The sequence below is a fragment of the Gopherus evgoodei genome, chromosome 6 (assembly GCF_007399415.2).
Source record: "Gopherus evgoodei ecotype Sinaloan lineage chromosome 6, rGopEvg1_v1.p, whole genome shotgun sequence".
Taxonomy (NCBI): domain Eukaryota; kingdom Metazoa; phylum Chordata; order Testudines; family Testudinidae; genus Gopherus; species Gopherus evgoodei.
This window is the reverse complement of record NC_044327.1, coordinates 118,213,761-118,230,028: the sequence shown is the minus strand read 5'-3', so window position 1 is coordinate 118,230,028 and position 16,268 is coordinate 118,213,761. Positions and strand designations below refer to the sequence as shown.

Here is a 16,268-nt window from a genome sequence, read left to right as displayed (position 1 = left end):
GGGTAGGCTGGGTCCCCCAGGATAACTACAGGCATTTCAACATCCCCAACCGTTATTTTCTGGTCTGGGAAGTAATTCCCTTGCTGCAGCTGTTTAAACAGAGTAGTGTTCCTGAAGACGTGAGCGTCATGAACCCTTCCTGGCCATCCCATGTGGATGTTCATGAAACGTCCCTTCTGATCCACCAGTGCTTGCAGCACCATGGAAAAGTACCCCTTGCGGTTTATGTACTGGGTGCCCTGATGCTTCGGTGCCAAGATAGGGATATGGGTTCCATCTATCGCCCCACCACAGATAGGGAATCCCATTGCAGCAAAGCCATCCACTATGACCTGCACGTTTCCCAGAGTCACACCCTTTTGTAGCAACAGCTTAATGATTGCTTTGTCTACTCGCATCACAGCAGCCCCCACAGTAGATTTTCCCACTCCAAATTGATTCCCGACTGACCAGTAGCTATCTGGCATTGCAAGCTTCCAGAGGGCTATTGCCACTCGCTTCTCAACTGTGAGGGCTGCTCTCATCTTGGTATTCTGGCGTTCAGGGCAGGGGAAAGCAAGTCACAAAGTTCCATGAAAGTGCCCTTACGCATGCGAAAGTTTCGCGAATCGTCCCAAACCTGCAAAACTATGCGGTCCCACCAGTCTGTGCTTGTTTCCTGGGCCCCAATTCAGCGTTCAATGGCTAGAACCTGCCCCATTACCAGCAGGATCTCCAAAGCGCAGGGGCCCGCGGTTTGAGAGAATTATGTGTCCATGTTCTCATCACTCTCGTCACCGCGCTGCTGTAGCCGCCTCCTCTTCGCCTGGTTTTGCAGGTCCTGGTTCTGCATAGACTGCACGAGAATGCGTGAGGTGTTTACAACGTCCACGATTGCGGTCTTGATCTGAGAAGGGTCCATGCTTGCTGTGCTATGGCGTTTGCACAGTTCACCCAGGAAAAGAGGCACGAAACAGTTGTCTGCTGCTTTCACGGAGGGAGGGGTGAGGCTGTACCCAGAACCACCAGCGACAATGTTTTTTGCCCCATCAGGCACTGGGATCTCAACCCAGAATTCCAAGGGGCGGGGGAGACTGCGGGACCTATGGGATAGCTATGGGATAGCTACCCACAGTGCAACGCTCCAGAAATCGATGCTAGCCTCGGTACACGGACGCACACTGCCGAATTAATGTGCTTAGTGTGGCCGCGTGCACTCGACTTTATACAATCTGTTTTACAAAACTGGTTTATGTAAAATCGGAATAATCCCGTAGTGTAGACGTATCCTTAGCAACAGTGACAACTGACAGCGACTGCAAATTCAATGGCAAATATCTGTACCCTGAGCTAGTTAGGAAGATTTCAATGCATTGGAGAGCAGCAGGACAGTCACTAGTCTATTATGCAGACCAACCAGATAAGTGTCCCCTGACACAATCCATATCAAATTCATATTTATGTAGCACCAACATTGTGCTAGCTGCTCAAAATATTATAAGTAAATCATGTAAGACTACATGTTACTGTTAAAACCTACGAGCTTTATAAGGTTTGTACATAATTGTCCGCCTCTGTGCAAGCTTAGGGCAACATGCACACATACTCCACTGATGAGTGGGAGAGCTGTAAATGAAGGAGAGCAGAATGTTGGCATCAAGATCTACCATGCAGATGTGAGCATAGTTCTAACGTTAACGATTTCCTCTCCCAGAACAACTCCATTCACTAGTCCTCAAATGGTTTACTAGATCACTGAAGTGGCTCAGTGCCTATGCCACACCCCATCTAGTTCACTTTAGATTTTAATAAATATGATCACTTCCTAAGTTACATGCTGGACTACTTGACAGCAGTCTTTCCTTTGGGCAGGCATGACTGTCAGGGTCTACATCAGCAAGTGTATTAATATGCTTCAACAACTTTTCTGACTAAACTCCATGAAATGAAACTGATTGATTTTAAATTTCTCCAAATTGGAGGGCTCAGATCCAATGTGACCATCTCACACAAGGCCACATTCTTTTAAGTTATTTGTATGCTTACTTTTTAAGGAACGCTCACATCTCAAAGTTTGGATTGCTTCCTGTACTCAAGATCCCATAGTGAATGAGTACCAACTTTCAGAATTCTAGCTCAATAGGAATATGGGAATTAGTTGTCATCCTTCTGGATAGTTATTTCTAAAAGCGTTTAGCAAATACTTGTACAGATCAACTTAGTAACAACCTAGCATGTAAAGCAATAAATTCAAGCTATTCTGGATGAGAGAAATGGGAATGCTTCTCCTTTGGAAAAGAGAAGGAAGCTCTATTTTGGTATATGCTCTACAGAAGAACATTTAGGGTGGATGGGACCATTTTGAGGAAAGAAGTTAACAGCAGAAACAAAGTTTCCATTCTTAAGTAGAGCAGGTATAACTTTCCTTCCATAGAGGGTTGCAGGTGTACACTGCAGATACAGTGTACAGCCTAGCAGGATTGCTCTAACTGAATGTATCTGCCAAGCTGAGAGCAGCAGGATGGAGTGGAATATAGAGTCACTATAGGTTTGTCTACATTGCAGTTAAACACCTGTGGCTGCCTCGTGTCAGCTGACTTAGGATTTCATGGCTTGGGCTACAGGGCTGTTTACCTGTGGTGTACATGTTCGGGCTTGGCCTGAGACCAAATGTCTACACTGCAATTAAAAGGCCCAAGTCAGCTGATGCAGGCCAGCTGCAGGTGTTCAGCTGCAGATTTTTTTTAGGCCACATGTTTTGTGGGGATAGTGTGTCATTTCTATTAGATTGGATATGGAAAAGCTAATTCTCAAGATAGCTCTGAAAAGAGGGTCTAAATCTTGCCTGCTTGCTACACTTCTGAAGGCTCTTGAAAAGGTGCACAGCCTCTGAGCTACCCCCCAACTACACAGCCTCCAATGAACGCAGGCGAAAAGAAGAGTTCACAGGCAACAGACAAATATCTGAGTGCTTACAAAAATATTTATTAAATTTGTTAGAAGAGGTGATTTGAGTAGAACTAAGCAAAGGAGGAAAAATATGGTCATAGTAATTCATTTAGATTGAACAAAAATAATTTCACACCTAGCCCATCTTTTCATCCTCCCGCCCCAAAAAATCAAAAGTGGAGCTTTATATATTTTAGAAGTCAGTAATCTCACTCAGTACAAAGGACTAAATTCACAATTGTGCAGTAGTAAGTGGTTCACTGGGCATAGAATAGAATCTTTCTGCACTAGGATGATTTTTACTTAAGTATTTTATTATGTTGCGTGTTTCTACTATTTCAGGATTTTTTAAAAAAAAATCTAAAGTCTGAGACCCTTTAATATGCACTCAACTCCAATTGGCTTTAGTGGAAGTTGTGAATGTTCAGGAGAGCAATGTGGTTGCCCTCAAAGAGTTAAATGTTAGCTAAATCAAAAATGCACAAATATAAAATGGGGAATAACTGGCTAGGCAAAGTATTGCAAAGAATCTCAGAGTTATAACTGATCAAACACTGAACGTGAGCCAACAGTGTGATGCAGTCACCAACATGGTTAATAGCTCTCTGGGATGTATGTACGACTTGGGAAGTAAGTGTTCCGTCTGCTTGGCACTCGTGAGGCCTCAGATAGAGTACTGTATCCAGTTCTGGGTGCCACACTTGAAGAAAGATGTGGACAAACTGGAAAGAGTCCTGATGAGTGCAACAAAAGAGATAAAAGGTTTGGAAAATCTGACCTGTGAGTAGGGCCCTACCAAATTCACAGTCCATTTTGGTCAATTTCACAGTCGTAGGATTTAAAAAATCATAAATTTAATGATTTCAACTATTTAAAGCTGAAATTTCATGGTGTCGTAATTGTAGGCCTCCTGGTCCAAAAATAAGTTGTGGGAGGAGTCACAAGTTTATTGTAGGGGAGGTTGTAGTGCTGCTACTCTTACTTCTACGCTGCTGCTGCTGGCCTTCAGAGCTGGGCAGCTGAAAAGTGGCAACTGCCTTCAGAGCTGGGATCCTGGCCAACAGCCGCTGCTCTCTGGCCGTCCAGCTCTAAAGGCAGCACAGAAGTACGGGTGGCAATTCTACAACCCCCCTAAAATAACCATGCGACCTCCCCCGCAACTCCCTTTTGGGTCAGGATCCCCAGTTTGAGAAATACCGGTCTTCCCCATTAAATCTGTATGGTATAGGGTAAAAGCACGCAAAAGACCAGATTTCACAGGGTGAGACCAGATTTCAAGAACTGTGATGTGTTTTTCACGACCGTGAATTTGGTAGGGCCCTAGCTATGAGGAATGACTAAAAAAACTGGGCACGTTTAGTCTTGAAAAAAGTTGACTGAGGGAGGACCTGATTTCTTCTTTTTCCCTTTATCCCATCATGTGGGGTTAGGTACTCATACAAGCATCCGCCATCTTCACTTGTCTGAGGCAGCACTAAGGTCTACCTGCTTACCATCATTTTTGATGCAATCCATCCATTGCATCCTTGGCTTTCCTCACAGCCTCTTTCCTACCACCCTCTCCTGCCACTTACCAGATCCTCTTCTTTCATCTCTGTATGTGCCTGAACCAGCAAAGTTGTGCTTGCTGGATTTTGTCAGCCATATAACTGACACTGATTTCCCTCCTAAGGCTTTCATTTTGAAATCTGTCTCTTCGTATAACTCTTTTTATTGCATAGAGACATCTCATCTCAAAATACCTGCAGGCGTTGAACCTGCCAACTCTTTACTGCCATGGTTCTGTATCACACAGCATTGTGGGGCACATCATTGTTTTATACTATTAGGCTATCAGTAGCATATGCTTGTCATAAACAACACCTGAGATGTTATTCCACACCCTTCCAGCACTGCCCAGTCTGGACTGTATCTCAACATTCAATGGCTGTCTTTCATAAACCAGTCACCACGGTACTTTAACTGGTCGGTGTGGTTTAATTGTCCTCCATTAATATTTACATCCACTTTCCCTGTACAGTCTCGACTGACCAACATGATATCAGTCTTAATTATGTTCAATTTTATAACTATGCCTGTTTAGTTGGCCATATCACTGGTTTACTTTTCCTTGTAGGTATTGCTTCCTCTAGGAGGACCTGATAACAGTCTTCAAATATGTATAAGCTGTTATAAAACAGACAGTGATCAATTATTCTCCATGTCTACTGAATATAGGACTAGAAGAAATTGGCTTAATCTGCAGCAAGGGAGATTTAGAAAATTTTCCCTAACATCTAACCTAACCATGAGGAGATCTGGAATAGGTTACCAGGAGAGGTTATGGAATCTCTGTCATCTGAGATTTTTAAGAACAGGTTAGACAAACTCCTGTCAGGGAGGGTTTAGATATACTTGGTCCTGCCTCAGCACAATGGGATGGTCTAGATGACCTCACAAGGTCCCTTCTTGACCTACATTTCTGTGATTCTATACATTATATACCATTGCTGAATGAAAGAATTAGAACCCTCTTGTCCTGTGGCATGGGAAGTTATTTAAAAAAAAACACTAAATACATTTTTTTAAAAAGAAAAAAAATAGGACTGGATGAAATATAAGCCCTTTGTAATTGTGCAAATTCTGTACATCAGTTAATGGTTAGGGATAAATGAAATCCAAGGAAGAGGCAATTATGAACTCCAGCAATTTTCACCAGAAAAGATGGAGAAATCATTAATTTTTGTACAATGTTCAAAAATTAGTTGAAGCCTTAGATGTTAATGTTGCAGAATTTGACCACTGTTTTGCATCAATACCCAGTTTCTATTCAAACAGACTATTTGCATGAGTAAGGGTTTTCAGGACTGGGCCAAAGAGTCACGTTTTCCTCTTCTGTTGCACTGGTAGCCTGGACAGCATATTTCTAATATTCTGTGTTTTAGTATGCATGCAGAGGTAGCAATTTAGTATTTTGTCAGCGACAATGTATGTTCCTTGATACTTGTATGGGATGAAACAGGGCTCAACTTTTGAGTGAGATGTAAGTGCCCACTGAGTGACTCAGTGACAGTGTGAAGATGAACAGCTGTTAAGATCAACACTGCTAATAACTACAAAGTTTTCCTATCTCCTAGAAAAACCACCTGGAGTTCTGGCTTTACCTGATCCTCTTCTTATGCATCATCTCCATTATCCATTTCCACATCCATATCTTTTGTTGTATCAGCAGCCCGCGACAAGATGTCTGCCATAAGTGCCTCCTCCAGTTTTTTACGCACCTGGTGCACCCGTTCTTCTTGCTTTCTGTTTCAAAAACAGAGCGACAAATATTTGAAACAACAGCAATCCTGTTTGTATATTCACATAGGAAAATAACATTTGCCTAGCCTTCACTAATAAGAAAGGGTTATACTAGGGTATTTAGTCTGAACAGAAACACTTTAAAGCTGAAGTAATGAATCCTACTACAAAACTGACTTCCACAGCACCAGGTAAAAGGATTTTTTGGATTATTTTTTTTGTGTACTGTAAATATTCAGCCACCAATTTCGCTCTCACAGACCCATTACCCACTCAAAAACATAATTGCATAAGTTCTCAGGGCTCATCAGCTGTGGCACAAAAATACACAATCTACTTTATCACAATATGGAACAGAGGAAAGAACTATAAGCGGTCTGCTAGACTACATTATTTTTTCTGAGGTTTTACCAGTATAAATAAATTCTTCCACAGTAAGTGTAAAAGAGCACTTTCCAAGTATTTGTTTCTAAAGTAGATGTTAAAAGCACTACAGAAATCATGTTTTCTGAGATGACAGTTCAAACTTTTAGTCCACAAATATGAACTCTACTTTAGAGAGTTATAGTTTGATGGGACAATTCCTCTAGGTTCTAAGGGCTTGTCTACATCAGAAAGTTGCAGCGCTGGTGAGGGAGTTACAGCGCTGCAACTTTGAAGGTGTACACATCTGCAGGGCATCACCAGCGCTGCAACTCCCTGTTTGCAGCGCTGGCCGTACTCCCGTTTTGTCTCGGGTGTAGAGGATCCAGTGCTGGTGATCCAGCACTGGTAATCCAATGTAGACACTTACCAGCGCTTTTCTTGACCTCCGTGGAAGGAGGAAGCCTCTGGTAATCAAGCTGGTCTCCTTCCCCGGCTTGCTCTCGCGTTCCCGGAACCCCGAGCAAGCAGGTCTCCTTCCCTGCGGTTTGCAGGGTGGTTCGGGGAACGCGAGAGCAAACCGCGGCGAGGCTGGTCTCCTTTCCCGGTTTGCTCTCTCGTTCCCGGAACCCTGAGCAAGCAGGTCTCCTTCCCTGCGGTTTGCAGGGTGGTTCGGGGAACGCGAGAGCAAACCGCGGCGAAGCTGGTCTCCTTTCCCGGTTTGCTCTCTCGTTCCCGGAACCCCGAGCAAGCAGGTCTCCTTCCCTGCGGTTTGCAGGGTGGTTCGGGGAACGCGAGAGCAAACCGCGGCGAAGCTGGTCTCCTTTCCCGGTTTGCTCTCTCGTTCCCGGAACCCCGAGCAAGCAGGTCTCCTTCCCTGCGGTTTGCAGGGTGGTTCGGGGAACGCGAGAGCAAACCGCGGCGAAGCTGGTCTCCTTTCCCGGTTTGCTCTCGCGTTCCCCGAACTCCCCTTGAAGCCGCCCAACAGCGCTGCAGTGTGGCCACTGAAGTTCTGACCACTGAAGACTGTATTTTTCTCTACTTTCTCCCCACATTTTCCAGTTCAAATGTCTTCTCTGAAAAATTTTCATTTTCTCATGGGAACTTTTGAACAGATTCAAAACAAGAATTTTAATTTCAAACACACTAAAATCCAAATGTCATTTTGTTTTGCTTTGTTTTTTCAAATTGAAAATGGCATTTTAAGTCAAAATGAAAGAAATTTCCTATTTAAATTCCAGTGTTTCTCTGAAACAAAAAAATTCTTTTTGAAGTTTCCCCACAAGAAAACTAATTTTGCATCAGAACTGACGTTTTTCTGTGAAAACTTTCAGTTTTGACAAGATCATATTTTTCAGCAGGAAAGGATTTGCACAAAAAATGTATACCTAAATCACTAGAGCTTGTCAAAGGTAGAAGCCAATCTGCACCATAAGAAATGTGTGCTAGATGGATATAAGAGGAGCCAGTACCTTTGTTTCCATTTGCGGTGGCAGCAAAGATACTAAGAAATTTGCCTCAAGCGAACATGGAAGCAGGAGACCTGTGAGGATGTCACTGGAGCTGCTCAGCTGAACAGAGGCAATCCCTAGCACTCCCCAAAGTACGTCCCCTCTCTTCCACAGGAAGTAAAAGCAGAACAAAACAAAGCAGCAGAGGTCAGTAGAAAAGCTGATGTAAAAGCAGAGGCAAAACTGTCTTTTTACCCTAATTTTCATAATTCTCTCCAGCATCTTGACTCAGGCCTGGTCTACACATAAAAATTAGATCAGCATAGCTGTGATGCTCAAGCGTGTGAAAAATTCACATCCCTGAGTGCAGTAGCTATGCCTACGTATCCCCTGGTGTAGATACAGCTAGTAGACAGAAGACTCCCACCACGGGGAAAGGTGAGTTACCTACAGTGATGGAAAAATCCCTTCCATTGCTGTAGCTAGCACCTACACTAGGGCACAACAGTGGCCATAACTGTGCTGCTGTAGCACCCACAGACATAGCCAGCCTAAGAGCTGATTACTCATACGTAAGACCTGGTGTAAGTCATGATTTCAGAGTGCATGGAAATTGTGAAAATACTCAAAAAACGTGATTTTTCAATATTCTCTAAAGATGAAAATGTATATAATATAATGTATTTCATACAAAAAAAATCACCTTAGCCAACTGTACAGCCTATACACCATAGAGTGCTGTACGCATGTGTAGCATAGAGAGTTGTACTGTGAATAGATCGAAATGCAATCTAGGTGGGAAACACAAACAAGAAAATGGATGTCTCTAAAAGCCTAAAAAGGTGTCTGCACAGATCATGTGAAGCAGTATCAACCAAGAGTTTTATACGCCGATGCAGGTCAACTCTTCTGTACCTATTGTAGATGACTACCAGAAAGTGTCTTGACAGGCATTTGCCAAAAGAGAAAGGCAGAAACCCAAAGTGAAGCTTTACTTGGGAAGAAAAAAAAAATTGGGATTTTCTTGTTTCAAAATTCCACTGAAAACCCAGAACCATGTAGCTCCCTAATTTGACTAACAGAGGTGTTCATTTGCACAAATATCCCTCTTAAAAAACTGGACAACTAAAACCTATGGGAATTCTTCAGACAGAATGCAGAAAATGATGGAGCAATTCCTTCATCAGCTCAGCTGTGACCTGAGTGTCACAAGCAGAAGATTATGGTGAAGCAGTTAGTCTAGATGCTTGTCCATGGTCACTGACCTATCAGCTGGTACCCAAGATCAGTTGTGTTACATATTTTATTTGTTTTGCAAGGTCTAAATGGTGACTACACATCACATGGAACTGAAAGCTGTCCTCACTGATCCAATTTACTTACGGTCTGTTAATTACAACATCATTGCATAAACTATTGCAAGTGCTTGAATACCTTTGAGCTTGTTGATTTAATCAAATAGTTTGAAAGCCATGAGAATTGCGTTCATCAATTATACAATAAAGTTGCTGACTTAACACACAACAAGCACTTACAGGTGAGCAACACAGCAGCAACATAAGGATTCAAAACCAATTTATTAAAACTTTTATGGAAATTGCCAACTTACCAAAGTTAGTTAGCTTTTTCTTAAAGATCAGTACTTTGTACAGATGGAAAAGCAGAACAGCAATGCAAAAGTGCCCTCTGCTGGTGATTATATGAAATATTAATTACACATAAGCTTGTAATTATTTATAATTAAACCTCTCTTCCACCAGGAAGAAAAAGTAAAATCCCTGACTCAAGGTTACTTGACATTCTTGCTGCAAGTTTCCTAGTCAAGTTGAAAAATGTTTAGTCCTGAATACTAAATGTTAGATAACTACTTTGAAATGCTTTTGTAAGTAACACTTTATGTTTTTAATTTAAGGATTTTGGATTGAGTTTCGAATATGGCTGCATTTCTCTCTTTGGATCAAATAAAATGTAAGGTTGCCTGTTATTAAATAAATACCTTTCTCAGTTTCAATGAATTCATCTTTTTTAAAAAAAGAAGAAAGAACTAGAGTACAGGTTGGAGGCAAAATACTGGCTCTACTGAAGTCAAAGGGAGTTTTGCCATTGACTTCAATGGTGCAAGAATTTCACCCTAGGAGCTTTTGTGGAGCAAGATAGGACACATGGGTCATTGAACATATGTTCTGGTGGCTATTTTTCTTAACTAGAACCACCCAACACTGCTACTTGTATACGCTTGTGGTGGGCAGAGGAGGTAGGAAAGTATTACACTGAAGAATATAAACTGTAAGAATGTGAATGGCTGGGGGAATATGAAGAAGCCAAACCTTCCAAAAATCAAATTACAATTAAGTTATACTAGTTTTAACTGTAGCAAATATGCTACTGCAAGAAACCATGTCATGCCTAAAATAACAGAGCAAACCAAGATCAACAGTTTCAAACTCTGAACATACTTTAAATAGATTGTACAAGAAAACAAAACCATCAACTATCTAGCTTTTTATACAATGGGCCTAGCATGATTTTTACATTTATACACTTTATTCTATAGATCAGGGGTCGGCAACCTTTCAGGAGTGGTGTGCCGAGTCTTCATTTATTCACTCTAATTTAAGGTTTCGTGTGCCAGTAATACATTTTAACGTTTTTAAAAGGTCTCTTTCTGTAAGTCTTTAATGTATAACTTAACTATTGTTGTATGTAAAGTAAATAAGGTTTTTAAAATGTTTAAGAAGCTTCATTTAAAATTGAATTAAAATGCAGAGCCCCTTGCATGGGTGGCCAGGACCCGGGCAGTGTGAGTGCCACTGAAAATCAGCTTGTGTGCCACCTTTGGCACTCGTGCCATAGGTTGCCTACCCCTGCTATAGATACAGAGGAGAAGACAAAATAAAGTGTTCTTTTAGGCAAATGTTGGTCCAAATAACTGTACATGACCACTTTACAGTGTTCTTTGAACTTCCTCTACGATTTCCCCCCTCACTTTTTCCACACTGCGAAGGCCAATACAGCTCCATTTGATTTACTTTCTTGCTTATGTACCAGCACTGCTGTATCTGCTCTGTCAGCAAAAACGTACACAGCTCTAGAAATAGCAGTTAGCTGCTGTTATAGCAGAAGCACAAAAGATGTCTCACAAAACTAGTGCCTTTTCATTTGAGACCAGTTTTACAACCCTCACTCCATCCCAAATACACAAAACAGTATATTCTTCATCCTAACATACAATAAGGATGGATATTCCTCTACACAAGTGTTTACAATTTTTGTAGGCTTTAATAAGTAAGTAATAAGTAAGTAGCCTCTAATAAATTGGTAATGGTGGTAATTATCCTAATAAAGAGTTACCCAAGGCTCAAATTGGCAATCATTTTACTCTGTGGAGGTAGCTGTTATGCTCTGTTTGCAAAATTCATTGCCATTACTTGCCTCTGATCAGGTGTGAGCAAAGCTTTTTCTCTCAATCCCTTAAGTTTTCAATGCAATTTATGTTTTTTAGAATTATTACCTTTTTTGCAGTGTTATAACAGAGAGAGTATAATAGGATGCAACCTTTTACACTGTTTTAGTTTCTTACATGGTCTCTGTGTGAAGTTTATTACTGTCAGAAATGAAAAACAAAGTTTAAAGTTAAAATAATCCTACACTGGCCACTGCCCCTGAATCCTCATGGCTAATTGTTGTGATTTTATAATTTTGTTCTAAGAAGTGTATCTTCTCCTATGTTAAGTTAAAAAAAAAACACCTCACACACTGACAGCACAGGAAAAGCTGCCATACTATGAATAAAATGCTGTCAAATGTGACAAGTAAACAGAAAAAATTCTTCTCCCAGTCCTTCGGTTTTACTGTTACAATTAATACCTAAAATCATACTATAACAAAACAGGTAAAATATTTTCAGACAGAAGTCTTATTTTTTAAGATGATATTCCTTAAAGGGTAAAAAAGCAAAAAACAAAAAAAACCCAACAAACATCATGGGCTACAGCTCTGGACCCTGGACTGGAAGTCAGGAACTCCAGTTCCCCATGCTGGCTTTGAAACCAGCTCCTAGGGAGGACTTCAGCATGTCATTCAGTCTCTCTAACTCAGCACACCCCTCAGCTCACGCCACTTCCCACAGCCCCCATTGGCTTAGCACAGCGAACTGCGGCCAGTGGGAGCTATGATCGGCCAAACCTGCAGACACTGCAGGTAAACAAACCATCCCAGCCCGGCAACGGATTTCCCTGGCAGGCCGCGTGCCAAAGGTTGCCGATTCCTGCTATAGAACAAAGGCAGTGACATCACATTCAGATTATACGAACGTAATATTTGTTCTCTGTTTTGGAAATTAAAAGCATGACAGTGAATAGAATAATTAATCATGAATGAATCATTCCTAAAAAAAAAAAAATAAATAAAATTTAGTTTTATACTACCCTACTCAACACTATTCAGAAGACTTCTTAACTGATGGAAGAAATGTTCAGCATTCCAGAAGCTGAAATGCTTACAGTGGTTAGAGCACAAAACTGGGAGCCAAAACTCTTGGATTTGATTCCCAGCTCTGTCAATTAGAAAAACTGGAGTGCAAGGCTACAAGGTGAAGAGCTGCCAGCAAAAGGACCCAGACTCCAGCTTTTCCAGTCCTGCCTAGTTTATATATTGCAAAAAGCTAAATGGTGGCTAAAATAGAGCTCAGACCCTCAGTGGCTCAAAAACCATATAGAAAAATGGGTATTCATGTTTTACAAACAAATTTATCAATGAAAATCTATCCAAGGTACTTATTTGGGACCCCCATTTCCATGGTATCTGAATGCCTCATTGTTTTCAGGTAGGGAAGTGCTATTATCCTCACTTAACAGATGGGGAACTGAGTCACAGCATAACAAAATGACTTGTCCAAGGTCACAGAGGAAGTCTGCGGCAGAGCAGGGATTTGAACCCAAGTCTGCCACGGCTCAGGCTAGCACTCTAGCCATAAGAGCGTTTTTCTTGATTCTGTTGAATGCAAATATATTTAGGAAACAACCAGTTTATTCTGTAGTTTAACAGACACACTTAACAGGTTCAAATGGGGAAATACAAGATTCTGTTTAATGTTTTGGAATATGCTCTGTTTTTTCATTAGATATGAACAGCAAGCTCAGTATACAAAAATTTACATTTTACTGAAAATTTCGTGTCTCAATTCCCTTACCTAATGTCCTCATCCGTAACAATGAATGCTTTGCAAAGGGGCTGAGATGTATTGAGCCACACTGCTGGGTTCTTTTCCACTGCAGCAGAGAGTTGCCCTGTGATAGGTGCAGAACTGGTGTGCAAAGCACTGGCAACAGCAGATAAGAGGGTCTCATCATTGTTGCCTGGGCCAACTCCTAAAATGTAAATTACAACACAATTAATTTATTTAACCAGATGGCTATACAAGGTACACATGGCAGTTTGCCATTTAAAGTCATACATTTCTCCTGTTTGCAAGACAACTATGTATAATATGTCATCCAGATGTATGAGCATACACTTTAAGACCACAAATTTAATGGCAATACTGACTATGAAATACAAATGACATTTTAACAAATGACTTTGAAATCATGTTAATGTAATTTTAACTTACAGTAAAAAAACTGATATATCTACTATATTTGCTATTTGTAAAGTGCTAACTTACAAATTGGCTACAGTTTCCTCAAAGAAGGTCAACCAATTTAATAACATGGGTTCCTTCTTCAGCAATTATTTTGTCTTCAAGTACACTTATTAATGTAACATTTGGTCTTGAAATACAATTTCTCTTTGTAGCTTTTAACATTAATCTATACTGGTATCTCAATTCTCTTTACTTCAGTGCCACAAGGAACGAAGACAATCCTGGCAAGTAGTAGTGAAGTCTTTCACAACTCTTTCAAATTCCTACAGATGTCTCCAATGTGGTAGAATAAACAGTGACTAACTGTAACCTATAACTTAACTAAATTTCACATCAGTTGCACTTGTGCCAAGAAAAGAGTACAACTCTGAAATATTCTTTATATTAGTTAAGTTAGTAACTCGATAAAAGAGAAAACCCTTTTGAGGAGACAGGTGTTTCTGCCAGCAAGCACATGTCAAGATCTGAGGGCTACTAAAGTAAATCAAAGTCGGAGATACATACTGTAACAGCTTAAGAATATCTGAAAAGATAACATGATCATTTTTTTATACATTCTGCTTACTAGGCATACCGTAGTTACTAAAGGCATACAGTACCTTGAAGACCTTTAGGTAGCTCCATGGATTTTATAATTTGTTCACTTACATCAGATGCACTTAGGCCTTGTAGCCTCTTCTCCCAGAAAAGCTGAAAGATGGAAAGTGAGATTGCTTGTTAGCCAAGAAAAATATACTTGGAAGCATAGCACAAACAGAATCATGCTTATATTAGCATAGAGTTTATTCACAATAAAAACACATAGGACACTTAAACAAGGAAAGTGATAACTGGTGGCCTACAACAGCACTCTATTAAATAAAAAGGAGTAATATCATTTTTAATATCCACACAACTTACTGCATAAAGACTGGGGTACGATTATTCTTCCACTGATAGGAGGTTTGTCACTGACTTTCATGGGAGTGGGATCAAACCCTTAGTATTTTCTAATTAAAAAAGTTATCTGAAATATAACTCAAAATAAGTCCACTTTCTCTACCTCTGCCACCTGTTTGTCAGGCAAAAAAAATGGATTAGTGGCCTGAGATACTCCTACAGAAGGGTACAGATTCCTTCTTTCTACTTCTACCTACCAGTGTTATGCCTTTTACGATACATCTACATTGCGTTTTAAAATCTGTGGTACCAAGTCTCAGAGCCCAGGTCTAGAGACTCAGGCTCATAGAGCTCGCACTAAAAACAGCAGGATGGATGTTGAGGCTTAGGCTGGAGCTTGGGTTCTGAAGCCCACCCCCTGCTTAAGCTTCAGTAAAGTCTACACTGCTATTTTTAGCACCGTAGTACAAGCCCAAGACTGTAGGCCCAGGCTTTTAGTCTCGCTGCTGTGAGTTTTTAAAACCCAGCATATACATACTCTTAGGCTCCTCCTGCCAGTACTTCCGAATTCTTTATACAATACCAAACCAGCCATATTAGTGAAGTTCATTAAAAAAAAACCTAAAAATTCTCCCAAAATTGGCTAGAGGCAACATGTCCACTCATTGTGGTCTTCTTAGCTCATGCATGTATGAGTAGCCGACACTCTGCACAATTGGACATTTAGTCTCCACAGCTATCACCTCTGAACACTGAAAGCAGGTAGAAATAAGTTCCATTTGAAATAAAATTAGGCATTGCCTTCATTCTTGGCAAGTTAGTAATGTATCACTTAGTTGGGATCTCCGATATAGAGCACACACAGTAAGGGATTAGCGGCTATAACATTTGATTTTCCCCCTCCTTCACTCACCACCTAACTTTGGAATTAATGAGTGTACTCAATATATTCAGGCTTCCTTCATTAAAAAAAAACACTCAAGTTCATACTGAAATGCAATAAACTTCTGAACAAGAATCATTAAAGAGAAACCATTTTCTCAGGGATAGAGGGCACTATCCATGGGGAGGAAAAGGTTAATGATAATGTCAACTGTTTTTAAGCACTAACAGGAAAATGTGACAAGCAAATTGCTGTGGGAATTCTTGTGCTTCTTCCATCATGACATCTGGACCAGTGGGCGAATGATAATTTACCTACTTTGAATGCTGGAGGTAAAAAGAGATTAATTTTCTACAGATAGTCACCCAACACCACTGCTCTCTTAACTGGACAACAAAATATTCATGATTGTTTTACAAATTGGATCTTAACTGTATAAGACCTTTGGATCATCCAGTTTGACCCCACACTTGTGTTGATTGTAGGACTACTTGACTATAATAGTTCCACTGACAGATTGTTCTAACCTGTTCTTGGACATCGCTGTGACTCAAGAATTTCCTTAGATATCTGTCACTCCTCATTTGCTCATACAACTAGGAATACTTAATCTGAATCCTAAAATTCTTCCTGTGAACTCTCACCCAATTTCTGAACTCTTATTTCTAGCTGAAGCTTTCCTTTCCTCATTTTCAGACCAGGGGTTTCCTGTCCTACTCTTTTCTGAAATAGATTCCCCCCTTAAGTTATATCTCCCTCCCTTAAGTTATATTGTTAATGTACCTTGATGGTAGTTGAAGACACATACTATTTCCCCTGCATCTTATTTTTTTTAACT

The 16,268-nt window shown here is 40.6% G+C and overlaps 1 protein-coding gene across 1 annotated transcript in view; it reads right to left on the bottom strand.

Moving 5' to 3' along the window:
- The window catches only part of MBD2 (methyl-CpG binding domain protein 2), a 62,805-nt gene that overhangs the window by 4,436 nt on the left and 42,101 nt on the right, over positions 1 to 16,268 (bottom strand). Inside the window, exons 4-6 of the mRNA XM_030566083.1 lie at positions 14,268 to 14,358; positions 13,216 to 13,393; positions 6,072 to 6,213 (exon numbers count right to left, since the gene is read on the bottom strand). Of these exons, the coding sequence (XP_030421943.1) occupies positions 6,084 to 6,213; positions 13,216 to 13,393; positions 14,268 to 14,358 (399 nt within the window). The 3' untranslated portion in view covers positions 6,072 to 6,083. The remainder of the gene's footprint in view (positions 1 to 6,071; positions 6,214 to 13,215; positions 13,394 to 14,267; positions 14,359 to 16,268) is intronic.